Source organism: Danio rerio, chromosome 22 (assembly GCF_052040795.2).
Source record: "Danio rerio strain M-AB ecotype USA chromosome 22, GRCz13ab, whole genome shotgun sequence".
NCBI classification, from domain to species: domain Eukaryota; kingdom Metazoa; phylum Chordata; class Actinopteri; order Cypriniformes; family Danionidae; genus Danio; species Danio rerio.
The window spans coordinates 42,349,147-42,370,405 of NC_141042.1; the positions used below are offsets into that span (position 1 = coordinate 42,349,147).

At 40.5% G+C, this 21,259-nt stretch overlaps 1 protein-coding gene and 1 long non-coding RNA gene across 13 annotated transcripts; one reads left to right on the forward strand and one right to left on the reverse strand.

Moving 5' to 3' along the window:
* Nucleotides 1-2,077: 2,077 nt before the first annotated feature.
* Nucleotides 2,078-14,176, reverse strand: LOC141380271 (ethanolamine kinase 1). Of its 4 annotated transcripts, XM_087304788.1 has the most exons (12): nucleotides 14,140-14,176; nucleotides 11,319-11,490; nucleotides 10,920-10,986; nucleotides 10,613-10,810; nucleotides 9,569-9,672; nucleotides 9,320-9,491; nucleotides 8,069-8,346; nucleotides 4,736-4,881; nucleotides 4,402-4,485; nucleotides 4,164-4,324; nucleotides 3,009-3,082; nucleotides 2,078-2,780 (listed from the first exon to the last, which is right to left on the reverse strand). In XM_087304788.1, exons 7-12 carry the CDS (start codon nucleotides 8,110-8,112, stop codon nucleotides 2,711-2,713), a joined length of 579 nt encoding a protein of 192 aa, XP_087160914.1. In that variant the 5' UTR covers nucleotides 8,113-8,346; nucleotides 9,320-9,491; nucleotides 9,569-9,672; nucleotides 10,613-10,810; nucleotides 10,920-10,986; nucleotides 11,319-11,490; nucleotides 14,140-14,176; the 3' UTR covers nucleotides 2,078-2,710. The 4 variants fall into 4 exon arrangements, with proteins under 4 accessions (XP_087160914.1, XP_087160915.1, XP_087160916.1 ...); XM_087304789.1 differs by lacking the exons at nucleotides 9,320-9,491; nucleotides 9,569-9,672; nucleotides 10,613-10,810; ... (1 more) ...; nucleotides 11,319-11,490; nucleotides 14,140-14,176 and adding an exon at nucleotides 8,419-8,474; XM_087304790.1 differs by lacking the exons at nucleotides 3,009-3,082; nucleotides 9,569-9,672; nucleotides 10,613-10,810; ... (1 more) ...; nucleotides 11,319-11,490; nucleotides 14,140-14,176 and having other exon boundaries at nucleotides 9,320-9,459.
* Nucleotides 6,859-20,084, forward strand: LOC141380272 (uncharacterized). Of its 9 annotated transcripts, none has more exons than XR_015522501.1 (8): nucleotides 6,859-7,005; nucleotides 9,368-9,706; nucleotides 14,461-14,542; nucleotides 14,650-14,717; nucleotides 16,825-16,983; nucleotides 18,121-18,277; nucleotides 18,365-18,973; nucleotides 19,107-20,084. It is a non-coding gene; the product is annotated as an uncharacterized LOC141380272 (long non-coding RNA). The 9 variants fall into 9 exon arrangements; XR_015522498.1 differs by having other exon boundaries at nucleotides 18,925-18,973; XR_015522499.1 differs by having other exon boundaries at nucleotides 14,464-14,542; nucleotides 18,866-18,973.
* The last annotated feature ends 1,175 nt before the right edge of the window (nucleotides 20,085-21,259 follow it).

Sequence of the window (21,259 nt, forward strand, 5' to 3'; positions counted from 1 at the left end):
GAGCGGTTTCGCTTTCTCTCTTGTGCTCGCTGCGCATCTATATTTAAAAGAAGAAACTTGAGCTGATTATAATAACGTGTGTGTGTGTGTGATTATTGAAGTGCTTCTGACATACGATCCTTTCAGAAATAGACAAACTCGAGAGTGAAGCGCAATAAAAACAAAGTAGGCTATTATGATTGATCTGCAGCTATAATCATGTTCATGAAAGGTTGGTGATGAACATTAATACAGTATTGATGCGTGTAAAGCGTCTGTGTTGTGAGAAGTGCTGCTCATATGATATACGAGTGACCCGTACAGCTTTACTGTAGACATTTTCTTGAGCGGGAATGACCCGACTGAAACTGTTGTACACCACACACACCACTGGTACCCGTCTAGCAGTGGAAATGCAAGCCTGATGAAGGTTGAGGAAACGGGTCACACCAACCTAACCAGCACATTGTTTTTCAGCAGGGTTGCCATATAAAAAGTGCACTTCCTGTTTCGAGAGTTTCTGATGAGATTTGTAGAATGTGCTGTAGGTTCATCTCTCTCTCTCTCTCCTGTGAACCTTTGCAGGCTGCTTTGAGGAGGCTTGCGGCTGAATGCCCTGACAGCATGCTGTGTCATACCTGTGCAGCTGCTGATGCCTCTGAAGCAGTGCTGGTCAATCCAATTCATCTTGTGACAGCTTTAAACCTGCATCACCTGTACAATACAGAAGAAATGAGTCATTTAAAGGAAAAACTCATGACAAACCATTAAAACAATGGGCTAGTCAAGCACTCTTCATAGTGTTTAAACTACAACCAACATGTAGATTTAACTTGCACTATAATCTATGGTGACAGAAACTGACCCCTGCTCTCAATAAATCAAAGACATTTGTGGTTTTTATAAATTAGTGTATTTTTAAACAAAAAAACATTAACATTCAGAAAAAAATGATCATTAATGAACTCATGCAATAAAATGATTTCTGGCCTGTGGCGTACAGTAATTTCCCTTATTTTATATTATTGATCTTTCAGAAATCACAGAATGAGTCAGTTTAGTTATTTCATATATTAATGTACAAAACTGAAAAAACAGCCTATTAAAACACATTAATCCACTGATGTAAAGACTAAAGAGCCTTCACTGTCACTGCAGTGAAACAAGCAATAACAGCAGCAGCAATAATCATATAGAAATAGAGAAAACAATAAAATGATAACTGCAAAGAATTATATAATATAGAATTATAAAATATACAACTACATAATAAATATTACATACAGTTGAATTATAGTGCAGGTCATGTGTATGTACAGTAGCTGGTGTGCAAACAATTGTAAACTATTGCACAGATTAATAAAATAATTGAGTGTGTAATTATCAGCAACACAGGGTAAAGGGGAAACTCAGTCACGGAGCATGTCCAGTCATAGTTTAAAGCCCAATGCACAGCAGCAAAGCAAGAAACTGAACGTGAACAACAAGGCAGATTTGGTGGAGTTGTGGAGAAGATTAAACGTTATCCTCAATAATTTACTTGAACAGCCAAAAATATGTTTTCCAGATTCATGGATGTTACCTGAAAGTGATGCAGGCGACTCATCTAGTTCTCGTTTCCTCTTCTTGGCTCCAGACTCTTGTTGTTTTTCACAGGTAGAGCTGCAACTTGACTTGCATCAATAATAATTATATGCTGCAAAGCAGCCACAAAGAGAAGTGGACCCAACGCTGCTATGCATGTACACGGAAAATATTACATTACAGGTTTGCTTTTTGAGTCAGTCATAAAATAAATTTTTAAAATGTATTTAACAACATGTTGAGCCCTACACAGCATGCATACTCTGCGTATAGGGAGCGGCGGTACTGGCAAGCTGCTAATTAACGTTTACGTGATTTAGCTGATGAAGAGCATACAGTACTTTCAGCATCCTGTAGATGGCGATATCGCCTCGTCCGCCCAACAAAATTAGCCGTGGTAGATAAAGATGCCGATGTGTCACGCAAAATCACAATGTAACAAGTAACGGTAAGCGTCTGTTCAAATGTAGTGGAGTAAAGAGTGCAGATATTCAATCAAAAATGTAGTCGAGTAGAAGTTGCTTATATTTTTAATACTCAGCACAAGTACAAAGTTGCAAAAACATACTTGAGTAAAGTAACGAGGTCCATTTACTTTAGTTTACACCACTGATTAGCAGCAACAAGATTCCAGTTAAGAGTTAGTGTGGCTCAGTGGTTAGCACTGTCGCCTCACTACCCGAAAGACATCCACATGCTGGAATAGTCGGCGGTTCATTCTGCTTTGGCCACCCCTGATAAATAATGGACAAAGCTGAAGGAAATGAATTAATTTAGAGTTGGTAAAAGTTTCGGTATTTACAGGCAGGGGGAAGTTTAGATGTGGCCATGGAACAAATGTCTGAGAAGCACAGAGCTGGTCTAAGTGTATGAGAGAGATGTAGATTCCTGATAATAAGATCACTCTGAAACACGCTTACACAAGAACAACTGAGAAATAAATTAATTAAGAGTGAAATAATCATCTGATACTGTCTGAGGAAGAATTAAGACTCGGTATGTTGAATAGTGTAGTTCAAGTGACATGGTTGCCTGTGCACTCAACACAAATCTGTGATCCTGGTCCATCCTTAAACTGAGCTGATGAAGATTGTGTGGCATTATAATGGACAGAGTCTGCAGAACCAGCACAGCGCTTGTAGAAGCATCATGGAGGTGTCAATCCACAGAACTCTCGCTTCTTCTCAAAGTAGTAGTTGAATCGGGCCCTGGCATATCTAAGACAGACACAGAGAGAAAATGTAAATATTGAGTTTCTTAAAAGCACAATCCTTCATGAACCACAGCTGCGTTTACTAAGAGAAGTACACTAGTGAGGAAGGCAATTCACCTCTGTGTTATGACCTCTGCTAACAGATTCAGCAGAGAATGATCAGGCTTTTACAACTGCTCTATTCCTGTTTCACAGATTAAATTAGATATTTGGAAAAAAGCAAGTGACACACCTTTGGAAATCAAAGTCAATAGTGGAATGTTTTGCCTGGAGCAGAGCCCATAGACACCAGAACAAATGAGCCACCTGGACAAGGAAACGAAAGAACAGAGGAGACACAGATTAAGATAGGGTTAGATCAGGACATTTCAGATCATCCCCTAACCATGCTGCTGGAATCAGGCATGCCAAGCACAGAAAGCAGAACACTGAGCCTGAACATCTGCTTCCTCACTCATTCAGGCCTCTGCCGTCTCCATGAATGAGCTGATGGACAGAATCTGCTGTTGGCCTGTTCTGCTGCTGGAGAGCTTCTGTCCTGCATATTCAGCTTACAACCTCATTAAACACTTCTGATCCAGCTGATCATGCTCTTACTAGGCATACTAGAAGCCTCCAGACAGGGGTGTTGAGGACCAGCATGAGGACCCTGGTTTCTAAAATCATCAGACACACTGTGCTCAATATGTTAGAGCAGGGGTGGCCAACCCGGTTCCTGGAGATCTCCCTTCCTGCAGATTTCATTTGCTACCCATATCAAACACACCTGCCTGTAATTATCACCTGGTGTTCAGGTCCTGATTAATTGGTTCAGGTGTGTTTGATATGGGTAGCAACTGAAATCTGCAGGAAGGGAGATCTCCAGGAACAGGGTTGGCCACCCCTGTGTGTTAGAGCCACAGATCTGCTGAACGGTCAACAAGGAATATCTGTCCTCCAGTTGCCGATACGTGGCTCTGGACGTGTGTAATGTATCCGTCCCGTGTTTGCCTTTTCGAAAGATGGGAAAGATCTATCGCTGCTCTGCTTAATCTAGATCATCAGTATTTCTGACAGATAATCCCTGGAGCTTCAACTCAATCCCGCAAATCAGAACTGCTGTCACCAAAACCTCAGCATACAGCATGGCACATCCATCATAACCCAAATAGACACGAGCTGTGCACGAAAAGGCCACAACATCTACACAATGCAGCATTAGTGGTGATCTGCAGTGTCATCTGAAGACTTCCATTGCTGCTCGAGTACACCTGTTCAGGTGAACATGGCCATATCATGAACGAGCTGTTAGAGACATGCTGATGAAACTCAATCTACAGACGGCTTCCTAAGTGTTCTTCTGAAATAACAGGAAACTCAAGACTCCCAGCCTCCCACAAACACTCACCAAGGAGAACTGACAGACTTGTTCATAAAGCTCCTGGACCCCTGTCTGGGTCACTGCAGAATCTCCAGTGCTGCACCGCTTGAAGCTCTCCAGGTAAACAGAGAGCCAATCAAACTGAAGCTCGTCACTAGGGTACAGGCTGGAGTCCACATTATCGATACCTCAAAGACAAAAGATCATTTAGAGAGGGAAAATAAAACTTTAAAGTCCAGTTTTTGTTAATATGAACTTTTTTTACCTGCAAACTCATTGAAATGGTTCCCGATATCATGCGCTTGATAATTAAAATCTGCATATTCATAGTCAATGAATTTTACTGCACCTACAGAAAAAAGAATGAAAAATAAATGCATTAGTGAAAACACAGGATGAGTGTGACGGACAATACCAGAGACGCTTATACTGCAATGGCCATGAGTGTGTAAATCCCCCGGTTTAAGCATTGAGCACACTAAATCTGTCCAGTAAATGCACCAGACAGCGGTGTACTGCTGCCATGAGCTCTTTACTAAACTCAGCTCTATCCTATGCTGAAAATCTCAGGTAAACTGTCCTACACTTAATTATTTTACCTTCTTGATTATAGATGACGTTTTTAGTCAGTAGGTCATTATGGCACAGCACTACTGGCGAGTTGATGCGGGCCAGATGACTCTTCAGCTCCTCCATCTCTCGCATGATGATTTCTAGACTCAGTGTCTCTCCATCAGCACTGGACCTACAGGAGAAGACACGTGTAGGAGTAAACCGGCAGAACTGTGCTGCATATTACTGTCAGAGGAATGCAAACCATGTCTCTGCTGCTGATTTAGTCACGCATCTGATTTTTTCTTAAGGGGTTTTGAAGGTAAAAGGTTAATATTTTCATTAATATACTAACTACAAATCGAAAACCAACTCAACACAGCCCATCTTCAGCACCTCACTGACGTCATTTAGTATAATGTTCAGTTAGAATATGATCTAGCATGCTAGCAGATATTCTTGCAATAGCGTTTATAAAATAAAAAAAACTAATAAAAATGTTAATCAAAGGTCTTTCATTGTGCCTTGAATCCATTTTAACAGCAATAATACAGAGATCAAACAGATTTGATTTGTGGGTGCAACTACTCCAACACACACACACACACACACACACAGTTTCTGAACATGTCAGTGTTTATGAACAGATTGCATCAAAAAGAATATGAATAGTCTTTACAAACTACAGATCAGTATTAAGCTAAAACCCTCAAGCCGCCATTACAGCGAGCTGTTTTTATTGAAAAGCTTATTATGAATGTTTAAGTACACAGTGGAGTACACCTATAATAACAGGACACATCTATCATTCCTGTACATCGCGGTTTATTTTGGCAGGTAAGGGGAAACTGAACAACAGTCATGAAGCACATTTAGACCAGCGACACAAGAGTGTTGAATTATGGATGGTTATTCAGATGTTTACGTCACCGCTTCTTTCGAAGGCCTGTAGTTTACATTGTTTACCATGTTATGTGCATGCAAACAGGCAAAAAGCAACTCTTATTTAGCTGAAAACAGTTTCAAGCAGAACTTCATTCAACTCCAATTTAATCTTTCGTTTCAGTTTAATATTAGGTTTTTTATTTTTCAATTAATGTGGTTTAATCAAAACAGTGAACTATAAATGTTTAAGAGCTTAACTAGTAAATATTTGTTTTACGTAATGTCAAATGTTCAGGTTATTAACACTGTGGCGATCTGACTGGGTAGGGGTGACAGCTTATTCATTTATAAGTAAAATAAAATACACAATTATAAAGTCAGCGCTACACAGGATATACTAGCAGTACAAGAACCCGTCATAGAGCTAAAGATGAACAAACTAAAGACTAACCCAGTTTGAATTGCAGTCTAATATTATTCAGTTTGGTCTCCTTACAACCTCAAAATAAGAACACTTTATACAGATTTTACAACAACAATTTAAACCACTCTAATATACATAAATTCAACAATCAAATGCACAAAACCACAACAACAACAAATAAATAAATTAAGGTCCCTCTGTCTACTTGAAATTAATTTGACCAAATCACAAGGATTAAACCACTTATTCACATCAAAACATTAGAGGATTACATTCAGTACAGTCACACAGAGATTCAATATAAACTACTCAAACACTTCAATAATTCCTGCAGTTCAACTAATTTCAAGCCCTTCAATGGATCACTCAGTTCAAACACTTCAATGATTCACCCAGTTCAAACACTTTAATGATTCACTCAGTTCAAACACTTCAATGATTTACTCATTTCAAGCACTTCAATGAATCACTCAGTTCAAGCACTTCAATGAATCACTCAGTTCAAGCACTTCAATGAATCACTCAGTTCAAACACTTCAATGAATCACTCAGTTCAAACACTTCAATGATTCACTCAGTTCAAACACTTCAATGAATCACTCAGTTCAAACACTTCAATGAATCACTCAGTTCAAACACTTCAATGAATCACTCAGTTCAAACACTTCAATGATTCACTCAGTTCAAACACTTCAATGATTCACCCAGTTCAAGCAATTCAATGAATCACCCAGTTCAAATACTTCAATGATTCACTCAGTTCAAAAACGTCAATGATTCACTCAGTTCAAACACTTCAATGATTCACTCAGTTCAAACACTTCAATGATTCACTCAGTTTAAACACTTCGGTTTCACGGCGCATGAGAACCAAGTGAATCATTGGAGTTAGCCATTTGTAAAGAGGTGTCAGGTGTTTAGTTTTGAAAGTCGACAAAACTAAAGTTTATATAATATGATGATACTTTCACCAAGCATGTCAGAAAGGAGAGATAAAGAGTCAGGGAGGTAAGACATCATAACATTATTTCTCGGCCATAATTCGGGTCTAAGAGCACAGATAATTCTATAACACACATTTTTTTATTCTATAGAATTGTCATAAATAATAGGCTATTCATGCAAAAGGTTCCCCAAGTGATCTTAGCTTATCACTGTTACATTGTTTTCCAGTAAACTTTAGGATTGATGTCTGTTATTTATTTAGAATAATAATTGTGTAATATTAACAATATTTTTATTTATTTAGAATAAATTTAAGTAAATTTTTATATTTATTGAAATATAAATGTAACTATTTAAGGAGGGTGGGTATATGGGGTGGTTCGCCCATCTAAACTAGAACTACCACTGCCCTCCCTGATCGTCATTGACCCCGCGCGCGCGCACGCACACACACACACACACACACACACACACACACACACACACACACACACACACACACACACACACACACACACACACACACACACACACACACACACACACACACACACACACCTACCTTCAATAGACAGTAATGGCCATGTAATATTTACCTTAAGGTACATCAATAGAAGCTGCATTAATAAAGTGGCTCAAAAAGGGATATGAATAAATGATATTATTAGGGTCTGTATAGTGAGTGTGTGTGTATTTATATAGTAATGCCTTGTTCAGTTTGTTCACTTGTTTGTTTTATTATTTGACTCATTCTCAATTAATTTTAGACATGGCATATACTGTATGCTGTACAATAAACGTATGTGAAAAATAACTTAAGTTATTTCTATATATGAGAAGTGTTTTTAAACTAAATATTGATTTTTATTTGGTTTGCACATGTACTTGCTAATTAATTAAAGACTAATTAATTAAATGAAATAAAATCAAATTATTTAAATTTACCAGAAACAAAAATAAATAACATTACACTGAATTAATTTTTGTGTGTGTGCCACCCCTCTTCTGGCCACCCCTATGAAAATTTTCTGGGGGCGCCACTGCAGATTAGAGGACGCTGAGAATACAAACAAGAACCACAAAACACACTTAACGGGAGTGTTTGATTAATTATTACGTTGCTTACCTTACATTCAAGACATGAAAGCCTCGTCCATCTTCGCTTTCCATACACCCAGTTGTGTTGGGATTGTGTCTGCAGACTCTGTTAGCAGACACGCTTTGTGGAGGGGGAAGCGGAATTCCAGAAGGGAACAGAATCGGCTGCTACATTGATCCAGGGGCAGGCAGAAACACAACCACAATACTGGCTATGGTCAGAACTGGTCACATACAACCACAACGAAACCACAGACCAGATCCAGACAGCAAGCAGACAGTCATAAAAGGTGTAAACAGTCCAATCTGCAACGGAGAATCAGAGAATAGAACCACTTAGAATTAAGCATAGAGCAAAACAAGAGTTTGCAAGAGTACCAGTGCTGAGAGAAGCAAACGCGCGTGTGGAAACCAGCTTCAGGTGCAGCGTAATCAGAGCCAGCCCTGGGCTTGTAGACATGAGCTGGACTAGAGAGACCTCTGCTGGCCGGTGAGGGGAACAGCTAGCAGAGACAACAGTCAAGCAATGAGAGAAGTTTTACACTAAAGCAATTATAATAATTCCTTAATTAATCTGAGTAATTGTTTGTTACAAATCTGGCAGCACCTCCCACTCCTCAACAGCAGAGCCATGAACATTCAATGTTCCTATATTTATACATTCAGAAGAAACCATTCAGATTTGCTCTGGTGCATTTTAGTTGATCTAACATGATGCCAGCTTACAGTGTGACAAAGTTATGTTCATGCACTGACATACTTCTGTAAAAGAACGACAAAATACTGCTAAACTGGTCTTTAGTGCCTGCTCACATCTGTTTTCTCAATAGGAGGAAGAGCCGGTTACCATCAGCTCAATGAGAAATAAAGTGTTGAACCAAATGAAAAAGCATCAACTGCAGCCCATCATGTTATTGGCCCAATTTAACATTTCAAACTGTTACTGAATTATGCATATTGATAAATTTACATTGCAAAAGCAACTTTAACTGTTTATTCCCCATAGTCCTGGACGAAAATGTGTGTGTGTGTGCGTACACTCAGCTGGGGTTTGTGTGCTTGCAGTAGCAGGAGTGTATTCAGGCCCCCCCAGACGTCTCTAGAAACACACACCGACTCCTGAAGCATTCACAGCAGAGCAGTGTGTGTGTGTGTGTGTGTGTGTGTGTGTGTGTGTGTGTGTGTGTGTGTGTGTGTGTGTGTGTGTGTGTGTGTTTGTGTGTTCTGTTTCTTCATCAGTGGTGGACCAATCACAGCTGTGTTGATCTCAGAGCAGTACCTTCATCTCTGGCCTCCATCACCAGTATAACGCTCTCCTCTTCCTCAGGCATCACACCGCTGCAGGCTCCACTGACGCTGATCAGCATTAGCACAGCAGATTCTCACCTCCGTCAAGACGATCACAGCATCAGGTTCAGTCTCAGAGGGGCAACGTGGCTCTGTGTAGAGATCTGGAAGACTGGCAGCGTTAGGCCTGCACAGAGGAAAACAAGATGACAGCCGTATCAGCCTGGAACTGCAACCTTACCTCATGACTGAGCATCAGGCCAGCAGGTTAAGCATAGCTCTCCACTCCCAGAAGAGAGTCTGCAGATCAGTGACCAGGGCAAAGCTTCTCCACCAGCTGCAGCGCTGTCAGAAACAGACAGACACACGGAATTATGGGGTAACAGTGTAGATCAGTATTAATGTGCACACTCTAAACCCGGATAAGTTGAGTTTATTTAAAAAAAATAAAATAAGAGGAAACTGGCTGCCCTAAAATTAAGTAATGAATACTCAAACTAGAGTGAGCTCTACTTAAAAGATAAGAGTTGTTCTAACATGTACTATAAGCTGAATACACTTAATGATTAATTAGTGTCAGTTTAATTCACTCATCCTCTGTTAGTGCATTAAAATAAACACAAAAGTGATACAGAGGGGTGTTTATTTAAATTTCCTTTCAAAATACAAATCAATGCAAATGCTGTGCAATACAACTTAAATTAGTTTGCCCACATTTCTCTCAAATGCATTTACTGAAACGAGAGTGAATAACATTGAGCCCAGTCTTAAATGCTCACACTACATGTTGTTAATATCCTCGAGAACATGAACGCGTGTTTTAACAGCTGGACTTGATGATAACTCAAACATTAGAAATTTACTCAAACCCAAGACAACTGGTTCTTGTTTTCTGCTGAACATAAGATTTGGAAAACCTGTAACCATTGACTTCCATGGTGTTTATTTCTCTCTATGAAAGTCAATAGTTACAGATTTCTAGCGCCGTTTAAAACATCTTTGTGTTCAACAGAAGGATGAAACTCAAACATGTTTGGAACAAGTGAAAGATGAGTAAAAGATGACAGAATATCCATCTGTGTGAACGACCCTTTAACATCAACATGTGAACAGTGCACACATGGGGTTCTACTATACGCTAAAAAGATCTCCAAATGACTTCACTGAATGAATTTACTACTGTAACAGAAGTATACTGCATTACTGAACACAGTCATTTAGTTTCTCAATACATAAATAAATAAATGATCATTTAAATTATAAAGATCTGTAGCTGTGAGCTGACCTTCACACTGTAACAGCAAGATGACACTGATTTCAGAGCAGGAGATACACGAGTCCGAGAAGACAACAGAAGACTGGAGGCGGCAGGTCTGTATGAATGGTGAGAGATGATGAACACTCTGGATGGGGTAAGACGTGGACTTTATCGATGCAGATGATTCCTGTGGAAACTTGATAGTAAGGGTCCTTGTGAGAGATCCTATTGAAGAAAGAAAACAGAATGCAAATATGATGATGCTAGTTAAAGCAGAAAATGGCAGAATAAGAGAGATGAAGAAAATGTCGACTCTTGTAGATCAACAAACCACCTCTGTCTGACGCAAGAGCTCAGCCAAAAGCTGACCAGCCTTTTCCTTTCCCTGAAGATGCTCAAATCTGGAGTAATTTAAGAGCATTGTGGACACTGTCAGGTTTTACCCAGCACTTGATATAAGTTGAAATAAACCTGAAATATAAAACAACTGAGAAAAACTGTAAAGCATGTTTTCACACAGTAAATCATCCGCAGAACACGCTTCACATATATTTAAAAAGAGATCATGTCCATCACTCAAACCTTGCAGGTTAATCTGCGATCTCACATGCTAAATACACACGGCAGGTGTTTAAACAGGACCAGCGCATTTAAAGCGAAACATTTAAAACAGTTTTCCTGTATTCACAAACAGACGAAAATAAACGGGATAAAATGTTTGCTGTATACTCACCACAGGTCTGAAAACTCCTGCAGCTGCAGCCACCAGAAGATGGCGTTACCTGAACAGCAAGTCAGGTTGGGGCAGGGGCCGTGATCCTCCTCTCCCAGAACCAAGTTTGCAGAGCTGTGACATCCAGGCAAACTTCTCCACCAGCTCCAACTGCAGCGGGACAAGTCCTGACCTGCACTCAAAAGACACGGGAAATATTACTGAATAAAACACACCAGCACAAGCTGTCTGAGCAAATGAGCTAAAGTGAAGAATACTGGCAGAAAATCACCAGGACATTCCCGGTTTCAAAACCATTTTAATCCACCAAAGAGCACGTCTAAAACCTGAAACACAAACCGGCCTGCAGCTTTCACACGCTCACTCACAAACAAACTTACATCAAGCAGAGAAAGAGCATGTCAGCATGGAAATGTTCAATACAAGTGCTGCATTGTCTATTACTACAGAAGATTTGTCGAAATTGACATCAGAAATGACTTCATAAGTAAAACATCTCAGACAAAAAAGATGGCATCGCTAGACTCAGAACAAAACTGCTGTCATTTTATTAATGAGAAGAGTATCAAGCAGGAACTCCATCAGTCTGAAGGACTGTGCTGATGTTGAGAAGCCCTGCATGTGTTCATCACCTCTCTGCAGGACTCCAGGATGACTTTAAAACAACAGCAACACTGTCTGATGGACTGGAAACATGGTTGTGCTTTGACGGTCATTAGCTGCACATTTGATTTCCCCGTTTAGAGTTTGCATTGAACACTTCTCTGAAATTATATTGAGCAGAAAGTCTGAATATCCCAATATAAAACCAGCTTTACCTCTATTTCAGAGCCTATGACCACCATTATCCAGCAATATTTTCAAGAAATATCCAAGAAAAGACAACGTTTACTGCAGAAGTAATGCACAAAGTAAAACCGACACGGAAACAGAACTTCCCAGATTTTCTTTTAAGACAACAATATTTTTTTACTGGCCAATTAAATCAAAACATTAAGACAATCTGTGTAAAGCGTTGACTTAATTTGGTTCAAATGTTTGCAGAGTAAATAATTTAATCATTTTATTTGTAACAGTCCTACAGTGCCTTAGATTAACTAAATGCAAAAAAGCAAAAGTCAGAAAGTTAAAAATGAGAGATTTAATAATAAAAAGCTTGCCTTCATGTAGATGTGTACAATGAAAGAGCTCACACTTTAAACTCAACACCTGAACAGAAGAGGTAAAGCTGGTTTAATATTGGGATATTCAGACACTCTCCTCAATATAATGTCAGAAAAGTATTATTTGACAATTCTAAACAGAGAAATCATATTAGCACCCAATGACCGCCACAATACAGCATTATTTACAGTCCATTAGACAGTGCTGATGCTGTTTACAAGTCATTCAGACCCAATATTCAAATTACATGGTAAACAATATAGAGACTGCGAAATGAACGACTGTGCGAATATAAACCAGCTGAACCTCAATCTGAACTGAACTGCAGTGAGAAACTGTTTAGCGACAGAATAATGACGGCCACATCTCATACTGAATAATGTTTTCCTCAGTCACTCAACACTAAAGCCACATCTGCAAGAGTTGAGGAAGGGGAAGATTTCTCCTTAACCCCGTTTATCAAATGGGCTTCTCTTTGGTTGTGCTGGTGGATTTTTGCCCCATTGACTTCTATTATAACAGCATTTTTTGATTGCAAAGCCATGACAGTATAATCAAGTGCTCTCGATTATTAATATAATCAAGTGCTCTCGAGGTTTTCCCTGTTGGAAAGAGCTACAGTTTGTGGTTATTACTGTTGATCATCAGTTTCCAGCATTCAGATAGGCCAGAGGAAAAAAAAAAGTTCTGGATTTATATGGAGTTATATGAAATTAAATGGCAAATCATAGTGCACATGCATGAATACACTTACTATGTTAAGGATTCTCTGACAGCTGAGGTGCTACTTTGTATTTTCTCTGATTTAAGATGTGCACAGATCACTAAATTGCACAAAAACAAAAAACAAAAAAACAAAAACAGAAACTTAGTTTGCACTGCAACAGATGATCAACGGTAAAAATGACAAACGATCGCTGCTAAACCCACAAGGAAAACCAACAACATTTAGGTTGATGTAATGAGTTAGAAAATAAACAGTTAATGGAAGTCAACGGGATAAAAACAGCAGAAACATGAACAGAGGTAACGCTGGTTTTATATTCACACATGCAGACGATCCCTTTCAGAATATCACTTCACAAGAGGATTCCTTGCAAACTCTAAACAGAGAAATCATATGATCAGCCAATGACCATCAGTACAGCATTGTTCAGTCAAACAAACAGGGCACATGTTTTCACATCACACTTGGATTATTTCAGACCCAATACTCAGTGCCGTGGTCAACAATATGGGGAGACTCACGCTGTCACTGAATGAATGACTATCAATATACAAAGCAAAACGTCATTTGCATTTAGTGCTGTATAACCTCAGTCAAAGTCAACATCTAAACACTTTCCTCAGTTTCCAGAACTTTAATCTACTAATAAATCCACGTCTCCTTTTAAACCATCAGTGTAATGTCAAGAACTCAAAAGAAATTGATTGCCAAGCTTGAAGTGATGAAGATCTACTCTTGGTGAAAGTAAGATAGAGTCTGACTATAATCTAAAATCTACAACACACCCGATCTACAACACACCCGATCTACAACACACCCGATCTACAACACACCCGATCTACAACACACCCGATCTACAACACACCCGATCTACAACACACCCGATCTACAACACACCCGATCTACAACACTTGATACCGTGTGACTTACCTTTAGACAAACTCTGAGGATTGAAAATTGAAAGACCAGAGGACAGGGTAGAGTGAGCTTTTATACCTGTGCTGTGGGGCATCATGGGAATTGGAAGAGACCAAGTCTACAGGTGTGGGGGGGGGTGTTTTGTATTTTTGTATTTGTTCTTTTTTTCATGAATATGCTGAATCTGTGTGAACCGCTGTAGTGTAATTAAAGGCTTGGGTATCTACATAAAGTGTGTTATAGAGAGATGTAACTGTTCAGTGTGTGTGTGATTATTAGTGTTGTGTGTGTGTGTGTGTGTGTGTGTGTGTGTGTGTCAATGGAACTGTCCAGCAGTATAAAAGCACACAGGCTGCCGCTCTTCTGTTGGTCACTGTGAATTGGAGGCTGGAGTGTGAACATGCTGGAGCTGGAGGTCAGTAGTCTTTGATAAATGTCATGGTTTTTCTAGGCCTCTGATGTTGGCAGCCTTAAATATGATTAATTTAAAACTGTGGCGTTTGTTTTTGCCTGTTTGTACAGTTCAAATGTTGAACAACACTGCTGTTTTCAGATGATGGTCGTGTGCTCATGGAGTAGTGATATCTGCTGTGAGTCTCATTATGACCTACACTGTCTTGAATATATCATGAATTGGCTTAATCTAAATAATGTCTAAAGTTTTGCCAAAATATAAAGCGCAAGTGTTAGGTTTACTCTGGGAATTGTGTTTGTAAAACTTGCTTAAGCTGTACATTTAATATTCCAATTTCTAGAAGTAGTATTCAATATTCATAGTGTCGTTAGTGGTTTATCCTGAGTTAATTTTACTTGCAGTAAATGTTATTTAATATGTTGTGATTCATTGCAGCTGTTTCTTAATTAAAACACTGCTGGACATTACCATCGAGTACTTTAATTTGAATTAAACTTCTCTGTAAACTATTTTAAGACAGAATGATGGGCTCATCCATGTTGGCCTCCTTCTCTTCTGTAGTACTGCCCAGTAGCATTGCCTGTCACTTTCCTCTGCTGTTTAGCATGGCCCGGCTTTTTAGCATGGCCCGTCTTTTTAGCATGACCCGGCTTTTTAGCATGACCCGGCTTTTTAGCATGGCCCGTCTTTTTAGCATGGCCCGGCTTTTTAGCATGTCCCGTCTTTATAGCATGTCCCGTCTTTATAGCATGTCCCGTCTTTATAGCATGTCCCGTCTTTATAGCATGTCCCGTCTTTATAGCATGTCCCGTCTTTATAGCATGTCCCGTCTTTATAGCATGTCCCGTCTTTATAGCATGTCCCGTCTTTATAGCATGTCCCGTCTTTATAGCATGTCCCGTCTTTATAGCATGTCCCGTCTTTATAGCATGTCCCTAGCACTAGCCTAGCCAAGAGCATCGTCTGCTGTTAAACACTAGCCTAGAGCACCGTCTGCTGTTAAACACTAGCCTAGCCAAGAGCATCGTCAGCTGTTAAACACTAGCCTAAAGCACCGTCTGCTGTTAAACACTAGCCTAGCCTAGAGCACCATCTGCTGTTAAACACTAGCCTAGAGCACCGTCTGCTTTAAAACACTTACCTAGAGCCCCATCTCCAGTGAACACTAGCCTAGAGCGCCATCTGCTGTTAAACACTATTCTAGAGCGCCATCTGCTGTTAAACACTAGCCTAGAGCAGCGTCTGCTGTTAAACTCTAGCCTAGAGCAGCGTCTGCTGTTAAACTCTAGCCTAGAGCGCTGTCTGCTGTTAAACACTAGCTTAGAGCAACATTTGCTGTTAAACACTAGCCTAGAGCGCCATCTGCTGTTAAACACTAGCCTAGAGCACCGTTTGCTGTTAAACACTAGCCTAGAGCGCCGTCTGCTGTTAAACACTAGCCTAGAGCACCGTCTGCTGTTAAACACTAGCCTAGAGCACCGTCTGCTGTTAAACACTAGCCTAGAGCGCCCTCTGCTGTTAAACTCTAGCCTAGAGCAGTGTCTGCTGTTAAACACTAGCCTAGAGCACCGTCTGCTGTTAAACACTAGCCTAGAGCGCCATCTGCTGTTAAACACTAGTCTAGAGCACCATCTGCTGTTAAACACTAGCCTAGAGCACCGTCTGCTGTTAAACACTAGCCTAGAGCGCCCTCTGCTGTTAAACTCTAGCCTAGAGCAGTGTCTGCTGTTAAACACTAGCCTAGAGCGCCGTCTGCTGTTAAACACTAGCCTAGAGCGCCATCTGCGCCGTCTGCTGTTAAACACTAGCCTAGAGCGCCGTCTGCTGTTAAACACTAGCCTAGAGCGCCGTCTGCTGTTAAACACTAGCCTAGAGCGCTGTCTGCTGTTAAACACTAGCCTAGAGCACCGTCTGCTGTTAAAAACTAGCCTAGAGCAACATCTGCTGTTAAACACTAGCCTAGAGCAACATCTGCTGTTAAACACTAGCCTAGAGCGCCGTCTGCTGTTAATCACTAGCCTAGAGCGCCATCTGCTGTTAAACACTAGTATAGAGCGCCATCTGCTGTTAAACACTAGCCTAGAGCGCCATCTGCTGTTAAACACTAGCCTAGAGCGCCGTCTGCTGTTAAACACTAGCCTAGAGCGCCGTCTGCTGTTAAACACTAGCCTAGAGCACCGTCTGCTGTTTTGGAGACTCTAGATTACAGATATCCTTAACTAACTGGCTGAAACATCCGTCTAAATGCATTTTAAATTTGACGGGACCTTATATTCCCCCAGGACCTCAGTGAAAACCTTCTACATGGTGCGAGCGGGACAGAATACTGTGGATACGTACCGCTACATCGACTGCGGCTCAAACTCCACCGTGCACCAGCCATCAGGACTCGCCTGGTCTAAAGCTCAGAACAGGATACTGCTCCGGTGAAAACTCAGCCGGTAGACGCTCGCTCATTTCTCTGAAGGCAGCTCCGTTTCTTTAATTCCTGTCACTGTACAAGCTCAACACATCCAATATGATGTACAATTTCACTGAATCATCTCTCAGTACAGATGCTGCAGTCTCTCACTTAGTTTAGTCTTGTTTCTTGCCCAAATATCTAAAAATCCAGAAGCATTTTCTACACTAGCGCTAAATATAGTGCTGTTTTCAGGAATAAAGAGTCAAAATGCAGAGAGATTTTCATTAAAACAAGCCGAATAATCTGACAGTGAGGGAAGCAGAATACTCTTGATATTCCTGACACAAGATTATTTCACTTCCTCCATCGTCAGATTATTCTTTTTGTTTTAAGGAGAATCTCTCTTCATTTTGACTCATTATTTCTTAAAACAAGACTATATTTTATACTCGATTAGGAAATGCTTCTTGATTTTAGAGTCTGTAAATGTTTTGATGAGTGTTTGGACAAGACACTAAAAGTAAGAGCAGCATGTGTTGCAGTAATTTTCCCACCTGCCGGATTAACCTCAACAGTACAGGCCCCAGTTCAGTGTGATCTACAGCCACAACCATTACTAGCAGTTTTAAAATATTCATTCTACTCTGCTCTGATTGGTCAGATGACTCTACTTCCCTCTGATTGGTCAGATGACTCTACTTTCCTCTGATTGGTCAGATGGCTTATTATTAGTCTTTATTGAGAAAATCATCTATGCTGATCTCTGTAAATGAAAAGTATAAAGCTAAAAGACACACGGAGATTCATGTAAAAAAAACAAACGGCTGCGATTAAAGAATTCGATCTATATCTTCAAACAAATGTAAATATCTTAAATCACATCACATCTACCTTTAATGTTATGATTCTGGATATTTAACATTTATTTAACATATGGAGAGTCGATTCAATCACGTACAAATGAAAATCATCGTTAATATCATTATATTAGTTATTAAAATAAATGTGCAGCAGAGCTTCTCTCAGTAGACTCCAGACCAACAGGGGGTGCTCGCTCTGTGATGATCAAGTCAAATCAGCTTCACTTCTATGGTGCTCTATATAGTGTAGACTGAGCTCCGTGTGTGTGTGTGTGTGTGTGTGTGTGTGTGTGTGTGTGTGTGTTGTTTTTCAGGAGAACACCTGCGCTTCTGTCTGTTGGACTACACCTGCTCCTCCCGCCACATGGAGGACGCACACGTGCAGCACAGCCAACAACACTTCCTGTCTGCAGTTCGGTACTCCAGCCACTTCCTGTTCTCTAACTTTAGACACACACTGCAGGTGTGACGGTGAGACACACACAAAAACCAGCTTTACAGACACACTCTGCCTTTTTGTAAATGGGCTGATTTCAGCATGTCTGAATCCCTCAGCAGTATTCAGCATCTGCAGGAGCAGTTTTAGCGTAGCTTAGCATAAATCATTGAATCGGATTAGACCATTAGCATCTCACTCAAAGGAGCAAAGCGTTAGGGGAGTTTTCCTCTGTGAAGCGTGGCTCTTCTGTCGTATCGTGTTCTAAGACAGACAGAAGATGAGGAGCTGCTGTTAGTCTGGTATAGCTGAGCTGTTCCCTCATTCAGGCGTAATAATCCAGAAACTCTGCGGTGGTAGTGCGACTGCAGCGGCGCAGTGATATTACACAGCATGGACACCTTTTACTCATTCTAGGGACTGTTTACAGGAGCTTCTGCTGATCTTACTGCATTGTCAATGCAGAAGAGTCCAGCTTAAGCAGGAGAATCATCACTAATGACTTTTAGTTTTGAGGAAGATGCTAATGGTCTAATCCGATTCAGTGATTTATGCTAAGCTAAGCTAACAGCACTCCTGCAGACAGTGGTGAAAGTGTGCTGTGTGCTCCTGATTCCCCTCAGCTCTGCTCTGGTCTCTCCGCTCTGACTCTTCACTCTCTGCTTCGTGTTTCTGTTGTCAGAGTTCTTCTGGAAGCTGATCGGCACCATGGAGGAGTCCATCAATCAAATGTATGCACACACACACACACACACACACACACACACACACACACACGTAGAAGTGGCACAGGTCTGTGAGCAGCTGTGTGATTATGTAAATGTTCTGTGTGTGTGTGTGTGTGTGTGTGTGTGATTGTGCTAGACTCTGCAGGTATGTGTGTGTGTAGGTACCTGCCGGCGGTTACTGCTGACGGTTTGCTGAAGCAGCTTAGTAACCCGGAGCTGGGCGTTTCTTGGCCAGACACTTGCACACAGCAGCTAATGATGGAGCTGTCCACAGCCGTACACACATTCTACTTTGCACAGTGCAGACTCACACTTCACAGACCCCGGCAGTGGCTCAGGGGGTGGAGCTAGTGAGCGGTTCAGTGATGATTGGCCAAGATACACTTCATTCTCTCCACCCAGAAATACTCCTGTGCACTCCGTCCACATGGCAGACCCCGCCCCAACGACTGGCTCCGCCCTCAAGACACCCCCACTATTAAAAAAGTAATCTGGCTAAATGGACGAAGCCAAGCAGACGCGCTCAGACCTTCCCCTGTTCTGCCTCTGATGTTCTGCTTTACTCTCTATCTGTGTCTGTAACAAACACATGCATGCACACAGACACGTGTGTAGGCACGACACGCACAGACACAAAGACATGCACTCACTCACACACACACACACACACTCACTCACGCCTGCACGCACACACGCAGCAGCAGCAGGATGGCCCGGTCGCTGCGTTCTCCTCATGTGTTCTTCTGTAGTGATCTTCTGTTCTTCACGCCGTGCTGTATTCTGTGTTCTGACTCTGCTGACGTTCACGAGGAGCTGCTTATCTTCTCTATATGATGTCATTGTTATATTGAATGTAGTTAATTTATTTATGATTATTTATGATTAATGTAGCCTTGTGTACAGCGACTCAGCATGTTCAAGCACAATGACTGGCAGGAGTAAAATCACTCCAGATATAATGAATGTAGAGCTGATGATCTGCTGTGTGTGTGTGTGTGCATGTGTGTACGTGCAGTGGTCAGAATGTCGATAAGATGACCAAGACTCAACTTTATTTTCCCGTTTAGGGAAACAACAATCAGGCATGGGTCTTGGGCTTTTCCAGGTGATTAAACAGGTAATTTAACAGTGGAAGATTAGCATCTTCAACTCCCCTGCTCTGTCTAAATGCAAACTGCAAACGATCAAATTTATCCTTTGAATACAATAAAATCTCACCTTTAATAATTCTCTCGAAACACTTCATAACTAATGAAGTGAGGGCAACAGGTCTAAAATCATGTAACTCCCGCAGAAACTTAGTTTTGGCTATAGGAACAGATTTCTTTTTAGATTTCAGGAACTCTTTGCAACGTAAGAGACTGAAGAAATGCAATGAAATATTTCAGAAAGTTGTTCAGCACATGTATGTAGCACCCTACCACCAATATTATCTGGGCCCGGGCTTTTTTTTTAGTATTCTCTGAAAGAGGTCTTTGACTCTTCTAATGTCCTACTAATGTTTATGGATTTACTACATGAAAGGTGTTTTAAAATGTCATTTTCTGAAAATGTATTTAATTCCTCAACAAACTCTCTCACAGAACTAAAATCATTTTAAATTGGTTTCATTGCCCCCCTCTATCTTCTGTACTCCCAGCCATTGAGTTCACATTTTGTCTGGCTGATCTTAAATTTTTGCTGCTAGACTGTTTCTGTATTTTCTCTACTTTACTTGTACACTGTTGAATCATGCTAATTAAATTACATTACTGAGATGTGTGTGTATGATAATATTACAATTGACATGATCTTTTGAGCAGTATTATCTCCAATAAACTGCATGAATCAGTTTGCCTGAGAGAAGACATTGACCTGTATACACAGATTGTAAAGTACCACACTAAATCAGCTGTACTCCTCATAAACGGTAACCCCACAGAAATATTTTTGATCAGTAATAACAGTTTATTTGCTCAACACTTATTCTACACAATAAACTGACTACAATGCAGAAAAAATAAAACCAAAACATTAAAAAACGGCCGAGATATGAAGGATTAAACCTGACCGAAAGCACACTCAGCTGAGGACACACAGGATTGGTCAAAAAACACGAATACTAATGAGTCATTTGCATATGGTCTATTCTCTATTAAAACACGATTTTAAAGGGCTTCATAAGCTTAAATATGATAATCAAAGTATGGGAAAACAACCTAGACATCAGATAATCAAATTCTGAATAAAAATATACAAACAAGAACAAAGAAAAACACAAACAAACAAATGGTCATCACCATTGCCGAA